The sequence below is a fragment of the Colossoma macropomum genome, unplaced genomic scaffold (genome assembly GCF_904425465.1).
Source record: "Colossoma macropomum unplaced genomic scaffold, Colossoma_macropomum, whole genome shotgun sequence".
Lineage (NCBI taxonomy): Eukaryota > Metazoa > Chordata > Actinopteri > Characiformes > Serrasalmidae > Colossoma > Colossoma macropomum.
The window spans coordinates 1664705-1685288 of NW_023494795.1; the positions used below are offsets into that span (position 1 = coordinate 1664705).

The 20584-nt window shown below is 40.4% G+C and overlaps 1 protein-coding gene across 4 annotated transcripts in view; it reads left to right on the top strand.

Annotated features, from left to right (window-relative positions):
• The window catches only part of rcan2 (regulator of calcineurin 2), a 107261-nt gene that overhangs the window by 73727 nt on the left and 12950 nt on the right, over positions 1 to 20584 (top strand). For all 4 annotated transcript variants that reach the window (XM_036581163.1, XM_036581162.1, XM_036581166.1 and 1 more), the window contains 2 exons: positions 12815 to 12988; positions 14733 to 14904. In XM_036581163.1, the coding sequence (XP_036437056.1) occupies positions 12815 to 12988; positions 14733 to 14904 (346 nt within the window). The remainder of the gene's footprint in view (positions 1 to 12814; positions 12989 to 14732; positions 14905 to 20584) is intronic.

Consider the following 20584-nt stretch of genomic DNA (forward strand, 5'->3'; position numbering starts at 1 on the left):
CGGTTAACCATCACTGGGAACAGAGCCAGACCCAACTGATCACATTGGGCTATATTAAGGTTTTGGGGATCAGCAAAAATCTCACTGATATTTAGAGATTTGTTTGATATTGTGACAGATAGACACACACAGTGTTAAGAAAGCTGTTCTTTTCTGAGAATTAGTGATTTATTGCTTTTATGCTGGTCTATATAAAGACTATAAAGCTGACAGTAACCCTCACTTCTGTAAACTAGTAAATTTCAACACCAAACACATGCATGCAAACCCGAACTTTGCGTAGGAATAATGTTATAACACAAACACTTTGTATAAGAGAACAGATGAAAAATGAGAGCTTATTTACAGAAATCAACAAAAATGCTAATGCTTCTTGTCAGCACTGCCTCATTACCAATATTATTTAAGATTTGTGAGAAGTTAATTTAAGAAATGTGACAGTTGGAAACTGAAAATTATATCAGTCAGTAAAGCTCTGTTTCACTGAATCTGTTGGAATTTTTGACCATATTCAGTTATTTCAGTTGTTTGATTTTTAAGGTCCTTAAAATAAATTTCATATTGAGCTGTCAGTCAAATAAGTGGACCTTGTGCAGCTTGTTTGGTGTCTCCTTAGGAACTGATCTAAGATCAGTTCGGAGCACCGAGCTGGATGTTGTCTCTGAGCCGCCGCGCTGTGTCCTGGCAGCACAGAGGCCGAGATGAGAATGTTAATGGAATCTGGAGCTGCTTGCAGAGGATCAAACAACACGCTGAATGCAAAGCAGACTAGAGAGTACGGAAGGAATGTGACTGGCTAGACATGTTCCAAAGTTCCTGCCACAAATGTTCTGGACGGCTCAAATTAAGATAGCATGATAACAATGTTACTGTGGTTGATATCGACACTTAATTACTTTAAATACTGTTCTCTGCATTAGTCCAGGTTTAGATCTTTTGGCCAGTGTCCAGATATGATGATGAGCTGTATTCTGTTTTGCCTGTTAACAGTTTTGCATGTTAGTATATTGCTAACATGATATCATCAGATGGGCTTGGAATTAAGAAGCCCCAGTGTTGGCTGAGAGGTTCTGTTTGCTGTTGAGTTTATTTTAAAAATGACATTAGTGCAGCATAATGTGTCTATAACATCTTACATCATCAAATAGACAGACCATCATCATGTCCATATATACGGTCATATACCTGTCAGACATTCATAGTGAAACAACAGAAGAACGTTTCAGGGTCGTTTACTGTTCCCCTATCAAATATCTCCATAGCTCTCCCTCGCAAGCTGCTCACGTTCCAGAATGGAAACATGCAGTGATTCCTGACCTGTCTCTCCTGCTCACTCTCTTTTTCCTCCTCTCATGTTTCCAGGCAATGGTCTCGTTGTTTGAGAGGGACTGGGCTGAGGTTCAGGCCGGCCATAATGCTGAGTAATGGCAGGAAGAGCAGCAGGTCTTTTGCGCTTTCCACATTTGTTCTCTCCACACTGGGAACACTCTGAGTCAGAAGGTCACTCGTTTGCTCTGGGAGCCATAGAGCCGACCTGCTTCCTTCAATAACAGTCAGGAGATCTTTCAGGCCAGGGAGCCCAGAGTCCATTTCCTGTCATATTAGCGTTCGTTCTCCGTGCTGTAGACTCTCAAATGGCAGATGGCCCTATCTTTATGTCTTATGTCTGGCAGGGAGAGTAAGTGTGTGTTTTAGGATGCTTTTTATGAGCTTTCCCAATAAGGTCTCGCCACTGAATCGCTGTGTATTTGCTTTTGAACTGGACAGGAAGGCCTGCGGCAGAGATTCAGCTGGTGAGTTAGTATTTCATACACGATAACAAAAGTTCAGGTGCCCTGGTCAGATTATGTTTCAATGATATTCTATGTGAAAATAAATGAACACATCATCAACAGAAAACATGCACATTTCAGTGTTTATTTGCTGAATTGAACATTGTGGAAAAAAGTAAAACATAAAAGTTATGGATCATTTAATTTTCTATTTTTTTCAGTGTGTTAAACTCAGCACGATTAAAAAACGTCATTTGACGAGGGGGTGTTCAAACTTTACAGTCGGTTGAAACTGTCCGTTACCTAGAAACAAAACTGAATCAGAACTGAATGAATTTTCTGTGGTTTTACTGGGTTTTTGCCATTTACTTTTATTATACACTTATTTTTGTACACTGTATCATTTTGTGTCATATAGCTAACCAAGTTCTTGGAGGTGCTCCTGATTTTCTGTCATGGTTAAACATATGACATCACATTAACATTTAGTGAGAGTGTGTTTGTACTTATCACACCAAATAATTATGGGATATTATTCTTTTCCTTTGTCTGTTTTATAGCTAGTTTCTTTTAGTCATTAGTGTGATTTAGCCAGATTGTTTTGGTGCTTGTCATTATTTTATACGCAGCACTTTGGACCACATGTTTACATAGTTATTACCTAGAACCTGTTGGGCATTTCATTGTAAGGTATTTAAACTCGGAACACACTACCATGTTACCCAAAATAATTCTAGTACTTGGAGGTTCTGTGGAGCTCAGAGTTACCTGGTTAATAAATCCCTAGAACTTACAGGGCTGTAAAAGAAAGACTGGACTGGGGTCAGAAGGTTTGTTTCAGAGGTTTTTTGGATCAGTGTAACCAAATTGGACAGTGGCTATGCTCTACACTGACCTCTATCTATCACTGTACTGCTCAGTAATGCGTCTCGTCCTCTTAAGGCTCTTCCCTTGATGTGCTGCAGTCTGGATTCATATTAATTATTTTCCTCAGTAGCCATTATGAAGTTGTTGTTTGATGTTTTCTTTTATCAGCATGCATAAAATAGCCTGTGTATCCTCTGCAAAGCAAACCAAAGTCTATGCTATGATTAAATTTTGCTCATAGCACGGAACAAACATCCTGCTTTCTGTGGAAGCAAGAATATCAGTAAAGGAAGCATATCAGTATTGATAGGTATTGGTATCAGGCTGATACCAGCAGATAAAGAATGAATCTGGCCCAATCCCTGTGTGGCAGTGTGGCAAACTAGGGGAGAGGAGATGGTTAGCATTAGCGTAGCTCGCAAGATAACAGCTCTGCTCACTATAGAACATGTTGGACTTTGGCTAAGTATAGCTACCTGGTTGGCATGGCGGCATCCAAATGGCAAAGTAGCTGTGTCCCAGGAACTGGAATGGTTTTGCAAAGGTTCCAAAAGCAGCTCAGACAGGCCTCAAACTGGGCTACAACAATATATATGGAAGTTTCCTCTACTGAATGTAGCCTTGAAAGTAGCCCGGGGTCACGGGTTGCTCGTTCTGTGAGGAGTAAAGGATCTTATGTGCACTTCAGTACATTCGGCCCGTTTGTTCTGTGCTTTGTCTTGTGTGGAGCTGCGTCTGTAAAAGCAGCTCAGACTGAGTTCTGTGTCACTGTGTGCAGCTCCTGAATGAGGAGAAGCTCCCCCGTCTGTCACAGTTTGCCTGTCTCAGGAGAAGCAATGGAGATTTTTCTGACAGGTCTTCTGCTTTTTTTCCAGGGTGTGAACGACACAATAAAATTTAAAAATGTCCAGTGTATAGATTTGATGCAAAAATTGTCTGAAAATGTCATATTTCCTTGCTCTGACTTTGTCATCTCTTTCTATCAGTGTCACCAATGGAAGAGCTCCCACACCACTAATCAGTGAGTCCCTCGAAAATATAAAGGGAATGTGTTTATTTAGTCATTCAGACGTAGAATAGAAATTACAGTTTCTCACTTTTGAAATACCCACATCATTTTTAAATACTGTGACATACATTATTACTCTTGAGTTTTACCTCCCAGAACATGTTTGATCATGACAGCCTACTTTTAGATGCTCATCTGAGGTGAAGTGCTTTAATTTAAAACAGCAAATTTTAAAGCTTAGTGGCTTTTGTAGAAAAAATTAGTATCAGCCAAAACTCAATAACTGTGTTAGTATCGAAACAGTAAAAATAGTATCATCTTTAGCTTGTAGGATCTCAGCTATTTCTAGTTTGAAGGAATTAGCACTTTTAGCTCAGAGGCTTTTTCACTTAAGATATATGATGTTCGTCATTCTCAGTTAACAGTCAAGTCACTTTCCACTATTTCCACTGATAGAGTGGATGTTACTTCTATAATGTCCATTTTAAGAAATGCTCCATTGCTTCGAGATGGAGAATGTAAGATATTGCATACATGCAGATGCTACTGAGATATTATCAGCAACTCTGGCTCAATCCTGCTGTTTTCTACTTCCTGTCTTGAGAGAAACATCTGGATGTTATATGAGAGCCCCACCACTGTAGAGTTATTTTAAGCCAGCAGCTCCACGACAGAGTTCGACATGAATAAGGGTAGCTTGAGTGGCTCTGGCCTGGATCTGTTTAAATGAATGGTGTGTTTCTCCAAAGGAAGAAAGAAAGTCAAAAAAGAGCACCTCCATCTTCCAGTGCAGAGAGGATCTGGTCTCAATTAAAAGGCGGGGGACTGTTAAATTTGACATTCATCGCAGGATTAATGCTAAAGTGAGGCTAAGTTTGCATTTGCTTCTCTTCCACCCCCAGTTAAGTGTGTTTTCATGCCAGTAAATGAACAGTAAACAGGAGGGCCTGGCAGTGGGACAGCTGTAATTACTTAAATGCCCACATGCATACCACACCACCCTCAAAGAAAAAACACTCGGAAAAAACAACACCTTAGACCACTTTAACTTCCACATTTATATGCACATATTTGTAGGCAGGTCTGTTTAGAATATGTGTATGTAATGGCTGTTAGACGAGCAGTCGACTAGATTCAGCCGGGCAGAGATTAAGGATTCCTGACCAGCATCTAGCAAGTCCTGAATGAACAGTTACACCAATAAGCCTATGTGGCCAATAATTAATGAAATTTAAGACTAAAACTGTTAGCTTTCATTCAGGATTGCTTTATCAACCTAGGCCTTTAATATAATCAGTGTTGACAGTGTCATCTCTTTGCTTTTTGTTCTCACAAGTGCGGTTGTCCATGTGAGAAGGTCGAGACGACCATCACTGGGGTCACTTGCTCTATTTTTAGCGTCTGCGTTATCCCAGTGGACTTTGCGTCTGCCTTGCAGGAGCGTTCTAAATGAGCGTGCCACTCTGCAGCAATTTCATGCTTTGCTGGATTGAGTTCATACGATGTAGACGTCAGCAGGGCTGTTTATAAACTCGTTGACTAGCTTTACCTCAGCATCCAAAGCAAAACAAATGATTTCCTCCTTTCTTTGTGATTTATCCTGAGTTGAACCCCTTGCTGCCCCTGCTCTCTGACCAAAAATGGATGCTGTGTGGGCTGTACAGTTACTGTAAGAAATAGCCTTAGATTTAAGTGGAAGCCTGACCTTGGCTGGTTTAAAGTGATGAAGGCACATGAAGTTTTATATTTCACACCATGAAAAAATAATGAAAGTGTCATTTCTCATTGAGATTTTTCTTACGTGGCTTTGTAATTGAAAGCAGTTCTGAGCACCATCAGCATCACACCTTTAACAAGTCCATGTGGCGGTAACAAGGAAAAATCACAAAAATGAAGAAAATAACAGTCATTTACATTCTGGGCCCAGTTTCCCAAAAACATCTTAGCAGAAAGATTATTCTTAAATGGTAGAGTGAGTATCACAGTGAACTCTCTCTCTACCATTTAAGAATCATCTTCGTACTAAGATGCTTTTGGGGAACTGGGCCCTGAACAGTCTCAGGTACAAATGAGGGCAAAGTTTGTTGTGCAGGATGTTATACTGACAGTTTCTATATAACAGAATTAAATAGTTATCCATATTGTGCTGTGGCCACTACCTCTCAACATTCAGTCCATTTTTGGATCTGAATAATGGTGATATTATTCTGCAGAAGCTCATAATACACTAAAATCTGTTCATGGCGTAATTTTCAAGTGATAAGCAAAATCCACATACCTGAGACTATAAACTGCACTTTATGGGACACTGGAGATGCCCTCAGTGAAATGAAAGACCCCTCTGTCCTCTGTGTTTTCTCCAGATAGTTGGAATGTTGATACTCACCTTTGTGCTGGGTTCTTTATATTCACGTGTGACGTGCTCCATCTGTCTGGTGGATTTGTTCGCTGTGTTTAGAGATTGGAAGGTGAATGGGGAACATGCTGTTTGGCTGTAAAATATCAGCTTTTATAGGTTCCTCAGAAAAGACAAATTGTAGTACGTGCCAGATTACTCCATTATGTTTTATTCACAGACCTGAAACTGGAGGACAGATTGCAACTAATGGCAGGTTGAGAACCATAGGCCTTGTGGAGCCTCTGCTCGGCCGTCTGCAGAGTGTATTTACATTAAATTCTTCTCAGTGAGCGTAAAGCAGACATGTGAGCACCCAAACTGAGCCTGCCTCTACCTTCGGAATCTTTCTGGGCTTTGGACTTTATTCTCTGTTCCTCATGACCTTCTCAGTGCACCAGAGAACTCACTGAGCAAACATGCCTATGTTGGATCGGGTTCATGTTTACATAAAATAAAGCCAGGAATTATATTGATAGCTTATTGAATATATGGTCAAGTCAGCATAATATTTTTCTCTGTTATTTTGAGCACAATATCAGGCTGTTGGTTGGTCAAAAATCTAATTTTCTGTACATTGCAGCATAATTTGATAGGTTAAAGTCACTCTGTTGGAGGTTCGCCATTCAAATTCATAGCTCTGAACTGGAGCACCAGTAGTTATTAAAACCGAGTGCTCATGTTCTGAAGCTCTGTTTTCTTTGATTACACTTCAGTGTTTGTTCGCAATGGGATTATAACTCTTTTACACATGTAAAAAAGGAAGAGGTTAGTCTTATATAAGGACCTATTTTACAGAATGAATACGTAAAAGGATGTTAATGAAAGCAAATAAGGTTTTAAAAGTTAAGGCTGTTCCTGCTGGGATAGGCTCCAGCTCCCCCGCAACCCAGAAGGAAAAGCGGCTTAGAAAAAAGTTGAGGTTTTGGTTGAAACATTATCAGAAAGATTAGAGAGTGCCTATCATGCTAGCTGAAGCATAGCATTGTTGATAGTGCTCCATCAGCCACTGACACAATGGCAATATGGCCTGATTCCTAACTGGAGTCTCTTAATCTTGATTCAGGTTAAGAATGGATTAGTTCACAGCCTTTAAGTGTGTTTATTGAATGATATCAGTTACTGTTTGTTCTACTTGGTTTGCTCTCTGAAGAACAGAGGTCATTCCTGAAGGTCAGAAAATGGAGAATACAGCTATCGTGTGTTATATTTAACATAGAGCAGCACAGTGTATTTGGAATCTTCAGTGCTATATTAAATCACCTTCTACTTCTATTTAATTACAGTGTAAATGGGAAAGGCTGTGCTGTGATGTGCTATATTAAACTCTCCTGTGTAGGTGGATCAATGACTCCAGAGCGCAGTAGACTGAAGCCTTTGGAATCTACAGTGAAAACAAACGCTGCCCAAAGCCTGGAATTTATTACGAACTTAACTGCACAACATAAACAAAATAGGAAGCAGGCCCTGCATTGCAGGCGTTGTTCTCGTGTGCTGCATTCTAATCTAATGGCTGATACTGAAGCAGGAATGTTCAGAACCCTGGTGTGTATTAAAAGACAGGCTGTTTGCAAGCCAGAGGTATTTTTGGAACGTAGTGTATGATATCAGTCTGTGACAAATCGACGGAAACGCGCCAGCTACGAGGGATGAAAAATGCTAAGCCTCCCTTTGGAAGCGCACATGAATTTGCACTTGCTGTGCACAAACATTTACACTGAAATGCCCAAAAAATTCAACATGGCCTGCTCTTCTCCCCTGGCTGGATTCCACCCAGTTAAGATAAAAATAAACATGTGAAGTTACAGTTATGATGAGACACATTTGAATATTTTAGCATCAGCTAGTAGATTCCTTTTTTATACATTGCCTCTGTAACAGCGAGACGCTAACGAGGTGAAAGCTGCTCATTTTACCAAATTTGTAAAGTGTGATGTTGAAAACATATTTTAGACTTTTTACTGACTTGGACCTCAGATAAAAATCTGTTTGCTTTGACTGACCCGAAACCTTAATTCTGTTTATTTCACCATGTGGCTTTGAGGGACAGGGATGCAGTCTCTCTCCTCCTGGTCTAACATGTAGTGGCTGTGGCTAAAATAAGGCTCCGCCTACCACAAAAAGATCTTTTTAAAAACAACATTAAAAAAGTATTGTTTATACAAGTTGAAATTTAGGGTTTGGGGTCTGGGACACTCCAAATATGAGTACCCTATAAATGATGATTTGTATATGTTTAGCTTATTACTGTCTAATTTATAACCTTAAATTTTAAATAGATCAGAACACAGTCTTTGTAAATAATTAAGATCTGAATACTTTGTTGTTTTTTTAAATATTTTTTTTTACTGTTGGACTGCAGTTTGATCTTTGGTAGAATGGTCCATATGTAAACAATAAAGTGCGTGTTGATTGGAATCAAGTATGCATATTGATGAAGTGGGCGGTGCGGTTCAGATCTCTGGGGAAGTGCTGATAGGTGCTCCTTTTGGGAGGTTTAACAGTCGTATCACAGAAACTTCCTATCTTTTGTCTTAAGTTAAAATCTGACAGGTCAAGGTAAGATTTTTCACAAATCCGTATTACAGAAACAAATCTGATCTAAATATAGGAATCTTATCTTACAGCATCTTATCTCAAGTTAGGAAATCTTAACTTACTCGATTGAAGTTGACAATCAACTCCGTCTCCTCATTATTCACCACCATCACTGTAATATTTCATCATCAACATTAACACACGAAGGTGATCAGAGGGGCGGTGGAGATCGAGTCTGCAGCGTCTGAGATCTTTAAAACGCAGAGTTAGAAAAGAAAATCATCTCACAGTGAAAGCAGCGTTTTACAGTAGAGATAAATGGAGCTCATTATGCTGGTAGTGAACTATGCTGCTGACACAGCTGCCTAAAAACCATAGAAACAGACCTTAAACAGAAGGTAAGACGCTCTGGGGTTGTTTTAAAGTTATGAACCTAAGAACCGTTGTTCTATAGTAGCCTCTGTCCTAAATTCAGTCCTAACTAAAGTTTCATGGTAGCTAAACAGATAAGATAAGATTTCAGACTTAAGACGTTTCTGTAATATGGCCCCAGAACTGTAATCAAAAATCTCTCATTTCACTCCAAATACAATATTTTAACATATCCATTCTTGCATTCCAACCCCAAAATGATGCCCTTAAAATGGTTAGAATAAAATGAAAATCTAGTTGAATTTGTTTCTTATTAAATTCTATTTGTAGGTCTAATGTAAGGTTTGGAAAACTGCTAGGTCTGGCAGTTGTGTTTGTATTGTATTGTATTGTGTTACATTGCACTGTATTTACCAGAGAATGTTATTGTCTAATGCAGTGGTACAGTTTGTCAGTAGTATTAGCACATTCCCAATTTAAAAAATATAAACCTGCAAGCTGGATAAATAGTGGACTTAGTGGACCGAGGTATTGAACTCATAACTTTGTGGTCAATCGCTCACGGCTCTGACCACTCAGCCGACACTGTGCCTAAAAGAGCTGTGCCATGTTTCTGCCAGGTTTCATATTTCAGACCATAGACTATCCTCCAATGTTCAAATAAATCAAACTATCTAGTAAAACTCAGTCTAGGGTGACAGTTGGGTTTAGGTTTTGAGTTGAGATTAAGGTTAGGAGGTTAGGATTAGAGGCAGGATTAGTGTTAACGAATATTAAGGTGAATTTAGTAGTTATTTAGTTGAAGTTAAGTTAAAGGTTAATTAAGTATCTATGGAGATCTAAAGTTGACTATCCAAATCATGTGTTACTGAAGACAGGACTTTAAAGAGTTAATAAAAAAAACACTCCAGAATGGCTGTCAGTGGATGAATGTTGCTGGTCAGATGGTTTAGCTGTAACTCCTCTTTTCCACTATGTCAGTTTGAACTTGCATTAATAGGTGTGAACTCAACAAGTCATAAAACTTCTGGAAAGTGCTGAGTCAGACGCCTGAGTGGCTCACAAACACACACAGATATCATCCCAGCTGGCCTCACCTGCTGAGTTCTCCTGAGGACACCCCCGCTGTCACCATCAACCCACACTTCACACGCTGACGTTCCACATCCATAGCTGCCGTCTCCAGAGACGCACCTTCTCAGCACCGCGATGAAGGCATGTAGCACTGATTTCTTACAGGCTGTGGCAGGATACAAGGTGTTTGGTGAACACCAGCATCACAGTAGAGCTGACTTGGTGCTCTGACTGTCACTACAGGAGGGAAGCCAGAAATTCTCATTAGTCACCTCCTTCTCCTGCTGGACCAGTTTGATAGACTCGACACTGAGTTGAATATCTGAGAGTTTCTTTAAATCAATAGCCTGGCGATCTTGATCTTTCCACCATCGCCCCATGTCAGACATAGCCTCCAAAGATTTATACACTGGAAAACAGTTGCTCTTCTCTTCCATTTCTACTTTTTTGAACAATGGGTACCACTTTCTTTGTCTATGAGCATTTATAAATACATTCATAACATGTTATAATGCTTTCATAATGCTTTATAAGTCAGGTTAATAAGACTTTACATTGTCAGCTCCAAAGAAGCAGCCCCAGCTTGCAAAGTGTAAAGTGAGACAAATTATTTGTGCCATGGCATTTTCAATATTTTATTTTTCACTGTGGGTGTGGTCAGGGCTGCACCTTTGGGGCTTAAGTCCTGAATATTCATGAGCAGACCCATACAAGTTGTCTAGCTCAGAGTTATTACTACATTGCGCTTTCTTTACAACCCCTTAAAATCACAGGCTCATTACATACTAAGGTCTATTATTCAGTAACTACAGGACTTCTTTGCAAACTGGCTGAGCATTTCTCAGGTTATGAAAGTGTGTAATAAAACTTTGGGCCTGCCAGTGAACCCTGGCCCTTAAAGGGGTTAACCACCCCTCCCACTTTAAAAAATTACATTATATCACAGCAATCCCAGTACAGGCTAATCCCCTGAAAACCCTTCTGACATCAGACTGAGCATGAAGTCGTGGAGAGTGAGAGGCATGTTAGTAAAGTGCTGTCATTGCAATTTGCTCCCTCACTGGTTCTAACATTAACCACTGGAAACCTTCACTGTGTGGCATCACTGCACTGCACTACAGTAATTCTGATTTCAGCTCACATTCTGTTGGAAATGTTGTGCTAAGTTAGCACCAAGCTAACAGTGGTGTGGATTGACTTTCCCTTTTTGGCTAAAACACTGCTGATGGCACCTCCAGTTTAAACTCTGACATCTGAAGATTGTAATGTGCTTTAGTTTATACTTTCAGTAAATACTTCAACTTGAAGCCTCACTCTTGATATTGGAGGAACCTCTAGTATAGTATACCTCACTTTACTTAAAGGTGACAAATTCAACTTACAAGCTCTTATGATGCGTTATGAACACTGCTGATAATGCATTATGTTAAAAATGCATAATGCATAATATGCATGGCTATAAGGTTAATGCATTAACAACATTAACCAGTCTGGACCCTCAAACTGAGTTGAGAGAAATACATGGATGTTTTGCTTTCTTTTCATTTATTATTCAATATTGATGGATTTGACCGAGCGCAGTCATGACCTACGACAGGATGGGATTAGTTTGACTAATCAGGTCACTTCAGCTCATTCTGTATTCCACCCTCCCTGTTCTGTTACTGTTGTAAGACTTGTGCTTGACGAATTCTGACTTCTTACTTTCGTCCCACATGTTTCCGATTTGGCCGGCTGATTGTGATATATCACATTCTGGACTCTGGTTGCCGTGCTTGGCTTCTATTTCCTCTCTCAGAATAATCTGAAGGGCATATGTGAGGATTCCTGCACCAAGCTTCATTTGTTGATGTACTTTTTGTCCTCTCATCCAAGTGCCTTTCTACCATGCCTTTAAAAGGCAAACGCTAACTCAACATTGAGACATTGACTCGGTTTAACAGGACTCTGGAAATAACCGTCTAAATGCCTCCCTAAGCTGAACAATCAAATCCGGAATGTGATCCACAAGGGAGATTGTTTAAAGAAATTAAATTTGACGTTACTTTTTTTTCTTTTTTGACACGGTAATCAGTTGAAAGCGTTTCCATTTCAGGAGCCGTGTTCCAAATTCTTCTCCGAAGGAACATTTCACAGTGATTGCGAGTCAAAAAGAGGGCCGGTCCTGGTCTTGCAGCAAATCTGATGCTAAGGTGTGGAATCAGTACAATATGTGGCTGTAAAAACAGAAGAAAAGCCTGCTGTAACAAAATAAGGATGAATGTTTCTTTCCCAAGCAAACAAAACCTCTCAAAGGAATGATCCTGTTCTGAGGTCAGCAGCTCAGTTCAGATAAATCTGTTCATTAACATTTTAAATCAAAGACTAATCCTCAGTCAGCTGTTTACTCAGAGACCTACAATACAAACGCAGGTAAGGATGTGTGGGTAAAACAGCCCTTTAGAACAACGTAAACATTCAACACAGAATGAAGATTCTCAGCAAAGATACCAGATAAAACTGCTTTCATTCATTTCAGCCCTGCGCAGGAAATGAAGGCCAGTTGTCTGAGCAGAATCAAATTTTTGAGTTTGAATGAGCTGAATGGGGTGTAAAGGAACTGTAGACTTGAGAACAGTGTTCCTCTCTTTTCTGGTTGGTGTCAGAAAATGAAAAGTTGATATTGGACTGCGTTTATTAGGCGTCTCCTGTATCACCCAAACTGACATGATTTATTCATGCTTTGACATTTACCGGTTGCCACAAGATCCAAATCTCACTGTCCGTTTTTTCTGCTCTGTTCTTCAGGAAATGTTCGAGGCGCTGTTCCTCGCATACGATGACTGTGTGACGTTCCAGCTGTTCAAGAGCTTCCGCCGCGTGCGCATCAACTTCAGCAACCCCAAAGCAGCAGCCAGCGCCAGGATAGAGCTGCATGAAACGCCCTTCAGGGGAAAGAAGCTCAAACTCTACTTTGCCCAGGTGAGGAAGGCAAGGTCTCGTTTTTAAGTCCTGACAAATGAACTTCTCTCCAACATTGTCAGAACATTGTAGGAGTAAACAAACAGGAATCATCCCAGAACATTACAGAAATCAGTTGAATTGGGTTTAGGGTTTGACTATGATGCTCTTAAAACGAGGTGCTAGAATTATGTGGCGGAAAGAACTCAAATTTCTAGGATTGTAAGAGTTCTGCGTTCAAACGTCCATAATGTACAGCGTAAAAATGCGTCGTGACGTTGTGATTATGCGGTGCAAACATCCGACAGTGCATCATGGAGAATAAACGATCCAATGTAAATCACTGTTTAAAAAGCAAAGTTTGAAAATCATCCACACCAATCAGCTCAGTCCAGCAGTCATCCTGCCTCCCAGCTCTACTGTCACCAGTAAGTTGTGCTACAACATGATTATAGTCCTCATGTTTCTCTTTTGAGTTTTGTTGAAATGATCATGAAAATACTGTCCATTGTTTTTAACAGTGTGAATGACAGAATGAATGAAAGGGAGATTAACTGTTGTGCAGTGAGGTAATCACTGCCTTACTCAGCATGATGCGCTGATGTTACACTGCCAGATTTGTACATTTTTGTTTTATTTAAAACAGAAGTGTCAAGCTGGGTTCCTTCTGGATCACAGCTCTGCAGAAATTAGTGTTTTCCCATCTTCTTAATCTCTAAATTCAGTTGATGAATTATCTGATCATCAGGTGTATTTAGTGAGACGTCTGCAGTGCTGAGGCCAGAATCAAATATGACAAACACACCAGGAATTTGTTTTGACAGTGTGATTTATGGCACCCATACATACACAAGAGTGTACAGTACATGTACATCTAACATTCAGCTAAAACTAGAACATAAAACATACACAGAATAAACTGACTATTTTACTGAATTAGTTCAAACTGCAGCCCCACAGTTCAAAATAATTCAATTTAAAATAACAAATATTAGATATTTACAGATTTATGTTAATTTATTTAAACCCAAGGCATTAATTGAGATATATATATTTAAAAAATCATTCATTGGGTACCTTGTATTGGGAAAGTGGTTGTCCCAAACCCAAAACCCTAAATTTCTTGAAACTTGGAAGTAATTCACTTGAAAATAATACTTACATTTTTTGCATTTTTCAATTTTTTTTTAAAGATATTTTTGATTTCTTTTAAAGTTTAAAGAATGAAAGAATCAGATTGAATTTTTAAATAAAAAAAAACTTTATTTATAAAATGCTGTCCCACATTTTCATGTCATTTCTGCAAAATATAGTTTTAGTCTGTATATGGCACCTTATTTTAGCCACACCTCTGCATCCCTGTCCCTCATGGCCACATGGTGAGAAGTTAGATCCCTCTGTTTTGAAATAAATGTGTTTCAAAGTCTGAGTGTAACTTAAAGAATTTCTGCCATAAAGTAAATTTTCTTAGTGTTTTAATGAAAAATATTATAATATTATGTGTATAAAACTGTTCAAAGTTGTGTTTGCCAGTCATGAACTGGCTTTCATTTTTGAGTTATGTTCAAAATTAGGTTATATTTTAAATTTAGGTAATAAATGTGTTTTCGGCTCAGATTTTAAACCAGTTCAGTAGCCTGTTATAGACTATATACACATAAAGAGCATTTTACACCAGTACTTCCTGACGCTAACGTTGTATGTGATTCTGTCCGCTGTGAAACAGCTGTGAAACACGTCTAACTTCTGAAACCCATTCGTTCAGGTGCAGAATCCAGTGTCTGATGGGGACAACCTGCACCTTGCCCCTCCGCAGCCCTCCAAACAGTTCCTTATCTCGCCTCCTGGCTCACCGCCTGTTGGCTGGCAACAAATAGATGAAGCCACACCGGTCATCAATTACGACCTGCTGTACGCTGTAGCCAAGCTGGGACCAGGTTAGTTTGTGTTTTTAATGTTATATTTATTACTGACATTTCCACCTCATTGACAGATCGACAAAAATTTTGAACAGAGGAAAAAGTGAGACAAAATAAATACATAAAATAAGGGAAGAGAGCAGTCGGTCAGTTACAGTTTAAACGTCCTGTTACAGACCATGTTCTGTGTGTTCAGACGATAAAGAAAAGTAACTAAATCCCCAGGTAAGAAAGGTTATTCAGTCCTTTGCTAAGCTGTAAAAATAGCCTGTTTTGATTTGTTTTTGTGATGTCATGAAAAATCAGCACAATTTCATATCTATCTATTCACCCTAAAGCAGTTTAGCTCCTCCTATTCATGTTGAAGTTATAACTTCAGAGGGTCAGCCTTGTGACCAGAAGGTCGCCGGTTTGATCCCCTGAGCCCCCAGTGCATGACTGAAGTGTCCTTGAGCAAGACACCTAACCCCCAACTGCTCCCCGGGCGCCGTGGATAGGGCTCACGATCCTGTCCACTGTCCTATCTATGTGTGTGTTCACTAGTGTGTATGTGGTGCTTCACTGCACGGATGGGTTAAAATGTGGGTGAAGTTTCCCTGTTGTGGGACTAATAAGTACCGCTAAATCAGAACCAGGAAATGGCTAACAGGCTAATAGCAACATTCGCACCACCCACCAAAAACATGCTAGCTAAGCTAACGCTAACCAGCTAGCTAGTTATCAGCCCCGTTTAACATTTAGAAATTGGTGTTAGATTGAAGCTTTGATGTTTATTGAATGACCGTGCCAAGCAAACCGGGCTCAGCCTGGTCTTTAAGCGTTCCATGGCAAACTGGGTCCATGTGGAAACGGCACTGGAACAGTTACCCTCTGGGCTCAGAACCGTTCGGCCCTGCAGTGGAAAAGAGGCCAAAATAAAATACAAGAAAAATGTATGATACGAGCCGTTTAAGAGGTCTTTGCTCTTTTTTTGATGTTCACAGACGTGTTTCCTTCCATTAGTCTCAGGAGTTCACAAAAATATTAAAGCGTGAGGAACATTCATTCTAGAAGGTCGAGATTTATGGTATCCATAGGGCTAAAAGGTTTTCCAGTTTAGCAAAACGAGCATCTAGTAACCATCTAGTAACCCTGTGGAGCTGACTGGAGTTGGACAGCACTACAGAGTGCAGTGATGAGTGTGAGACTATTCTGTAGGTTTGTTTAGCTCATATTGTGCTGAAGAATAAGAATGAAGGTCAGGAGGGTCTTTGTCATTAAATAAAATCATTCGTCTCTGTCCTTGTAGCTCAGTTACACTCACTGTAATCCTTCGTCAGCCTTGGAACCAACAGTTTAAAGTTTTCTCTTTTCAGAATGTGCTAATATCATGAACCGTGAGGAGATAACTCGCTAGTAGGAACCATGTATCTCATACTAATTGGCTTCTGTGTATTTGTGTATTATTAGCAAGCATTTTTCCAGGACTTTTTTTTAGCGGTACCAAAGAATTTATAAACACATCCAAGCCTGTGTGGAACCTTTTTCTCTGATTAGGTTACTGGTTACTAGAACCTTTCTGCTGTGACCCTCTTCACCTGGCCTTCAGGCACCGTATGTCCATGATCCACTTCGTAATTTCATCCTCTCAAATTGCCCTCTCCCCTGCAATGCAGATGATTGCACCCACCACCCAGCCTGCAATCAATGTTCCCTCGTCCTCTGCTGACCTTCAGCCGCGGGTTAGTGCAGTAGCTGCTCTGCCTGCCCACTGATGAGGTTTTAAACGCTGCTTGTACTAGGAAAGCCATGCTGTACTGTGGTTACACTACAGGAGCTCTGTGAGCGGCCCCTCTGGGAAGCATCCACCATCTCTAAGATGATAAGACCCTCTGTGTGTGGGGGCTGCTCAGGTGTGACTGACAGAGAAGAATCAGATATTCATGTTACCGTAGCATTTCTCACACTGGACTGCCCTTTATTCATTAAAGCATCTGTGAAGTCAAGTGAAAATTATGAACGACATGTAAATGATGCTAAAGATATATGACTTAACCATTGTTTGATTTGAGAAAACAAACATAATTCAGAGTTGAAAGCTAGAAAAACATAACTGATTAGGACTGTGTGAGTGTTTCACTATATGAGACTGTTTTCCTTGTTTTTTATTCTTTATACTCAAGAATTTGATTGCATATGAAAATAAAGAATAAAGGGAAAAGAGTAATAACAGAAAATAAAATTGAAAACAATACAGTCTACAAAATGCTAAAGACACTAGTTTGCTTGCTGATAATAAATCTCAGGCTAAACTAAGAGGCCGTGGTTTGTGTTGGGCGGGGCTATGGCAGGGGTGGATGTTGAAATCTGCCCGAATTCTAATTGTATAAGGAAAAAAATCTGCCTCTTGCAACATAGTTATGGCAACTCAAGTCCAACAGAGTTAATACAAAAGTGCAAGAATCTCTCAATCAAAATGACCAACGTCTTTATTTGACGGTCAGTTGTAAATTCATGCAGGACTCAGCAAAAATAGCCTAAATAAATAACATCAACAGCCTTTTTACCAACAAAAAACATCAGGCAGTTTTTTCTTCACATGTCCCTTCATTTATTATAAGACATTTGGCTGAAACAAACTACAGGAAATGCCCCGAAGTTTGTCGACATCTTCTTAAGGGTGTTATTAGGGAACCTGCTACAGCCTCTTCTCTTCTGAGAAGGCTTTACGCTAGATATTGGATTTGATTGCATTCAGCCACAATAGCATTAGTGGGGTCAGGCTCTGATGTTGGGTGATCAGTTCTCGATCACAGGTGATGCTCCATCCCTTCAGAACGTAGTTCTGCTGCTCCAGAGCCCAGTGAGCAAGGGCCGTCCTTCTCACCCAGAGAGCCCGAGGCCAGTAATTCTCTCTTAGACTCCCGGCTGGTGATGTACTGGCTAGCGTTTTTGAGTTATGCTGAACATCAGCTAAAATTGTCACTACCAAAACATCTGGTAGAGTTTCAGTTGTGTTATGATTGTTTTGGCAGTGACAAGTTCAGTCATTTATTTTAAGCAAATAAACATAGGGTATAGGGTCACTAAAGCAACAGGATTTTGGTCAGAGGTCGAAATCAGTTCAAAGTCTGAAATGGGTTTTCAACTCTGAATTCGATAGAATGGCCAGTGTAGAGAAATCAGAACACTTAATCTGTCTGGTCAACCTTTTACCACCACCCTTTCATTCTTTTAGGGACATGATGAGCCGCCACTGCTAAATATGAAGCACAATTCAGAGAGAAAAGGGAAAGATTCTGAAAGCCATGGCAGCGGCCATGCCTCACCATGTCAACCATGCATAATGTATCAGGAGCAGGCCACCTGCCATCATTGTCTCTCCCGCTGCAGTTTATTATTCTCATCTTCACCGGCAGCGTTGGCAGGGTCTGCCACGGAGGTCTCATATAAAGCATGCAGACAGCCTGACGCTCAGCTCTGATGCCCAATAACGGCGTAGACTCAGGCTGACGCTGCCGTCCTGTCTGTCTGTTTGAAAAACCACGCTCTGCCAGTGATGTTTGCCAAGACTCCTTTCTTTGCATTGACTGTATTTATTTGATAAGCTGAGAAGGTTTCAGTCAGTTACGCTTGCAGATGTTCCATCTAGCCACAGAGCATCATTTACCCCCCCCACCCCCCCCCCACACACACCCACACAAGAGCGTTTTGCAGTTTCTCAAAAACATGCTGAAATTTGCAGAGATTACATCGCCAGGCCAGATCCATCTGCTTCGCCTGGCAAGAGCGTCCTCCTCCCATCTCACACAGCTGCTCTACACGTTCAGGCCATCTTGCTTCGTTTTTGCACTTGAGCAGCTGATTGCGCGATTAGTGTTAGTTTGGCACAGAATGATCTCATGGTTCTCAGCTAGCGAGATAGCTATAGCTCATTACACTGACACCTCCCGCACACACACACACACACACACACACACACACACACACACACACGCTGAGAGACACGTCTTCTTGCTCTTTTTTTAGCAGCCAGAGTAAAAGGCGTTTGGGATTACATTAAATATTTGAATTATGCAATAGTGTTTGGTATTATAGACACTCAGCCATCAAATCCCATGGGATCACTTCCTAAATCCCATGAAAACATCCTCTGAAATATCTCTCTCTCTCTCGCTCTCTCTCTCTCTCTCTCTCTCTCTGAGTCTCATGATCCACATAGAATCCTGTTTAAACCCGATATTGTATTGTGTATCCATATATAATTAGTAATGGTTCACCTGACTGAAAACAGACTTAAGTCAATTTAAATTTAAATGTAGTAAACTTACGGAACTGAGTTCTGGGCTCTGGAGTGATACGACATGATTAAATAGTATGTTAGTCGGTTATCGGTTAGTTTGGTGTTTGTTATCCAAAATTAATCATCTAACATCACTACCTGACTTCACTAATGCTGTTGTGGCTGAATTCAGTCAAGTCCTCACAGCAGTGTTCCCACATCTAATGTAAAGCCTTCCCAGAAGAGTAGAGGCTGTTCTAGCGGTAAAGCTGGGACAAACTCCCTATTAACACTCTGGATTGCACAAGAAATGTTGGTCATACAGTGGTTTATTATAACTATGAAACAACATGGATTAAGTTCCCAAGAGAGAGAATTTAAAATGCTCCTGTCTGTTGTTTCTGTCTTTTGTTTAATCTGTACACAAGATGACCCAGCTGACCTAAGCCTGCTCCGAATGTATCTTGATATTTCTGAAAAAAAAATTCCCTCTGTGTTAAAAATCTGTTTTTGAGAAATCTCTAGGGCTGTGAATGGACGGATTAAGAAAAAGAAGAATGACAAACAAGGAGGAATCGTGTCTGGACTGAGGGTGTAATAATACAGTAAATTATTAAGTGTACAAACTCGATTTGATGAAACGTCAGCCAGTCGAGTCCTGACGCCTTGCACAACAAAGTAGAACCGCAGCGACGGTGCTCATGATGATGCTGTGAGGTCAGGATTTAAAAAAAAAATATGTTTCACTCGTTCACGCGAAAACATGGAAAAATCTCCACACTGGAAAGAACTTTCCAAAGGCTCTCTTTAGACAGGAGGCCAAAACAGAGAGAAAAAAGACCTTTTTCAAAAATATCCGTGTGCGTGTGAAAAGTGTCCCAGAGCGTTTCCTGAGCCTCACATTACACTTCATGGAAACCTCACCTGAAACCTACATATCATGCTGTTCATGCTGTTCATGCTGCAGCCACACACTGCCCCCCATAAATCCATTACACTCTGCCTCACTGCACTTTAACTGTAAGCCTAACTCGGCCCCTGTGGACGGCTCTCAAGTGCCCATGGCCCCCTCTGTCCGGCTGAAGAGGCTGTGCAAGAGAGGCATTCTAAAAATTTACACAACATGACAGAGAGATGAAATCAGACTGGTCAGTGATGGTGATATTGTAAGCTGAGGTCAGATGCTGGGCAGTGAGCTGTAATGTCATGAGGTCAGAAACTAGTCCAAGATTGGTGGCTATTCTCTTTCAGTCATTGTTAGCAGCAGTAGCTTTTTGACTGAACTACTCCTTCCAATTTTTCAGAGCCTCCTAGATTTTTCCTCTGAAAAATGGAGACTAATCCTTTGTGAACTGCCTTTTTCTGTACAGTAGAACGCAAACAGGCATGTGTGTATAATTAACGTGAGTCCTATTAGGGAGGGGCCACAGGCTCATC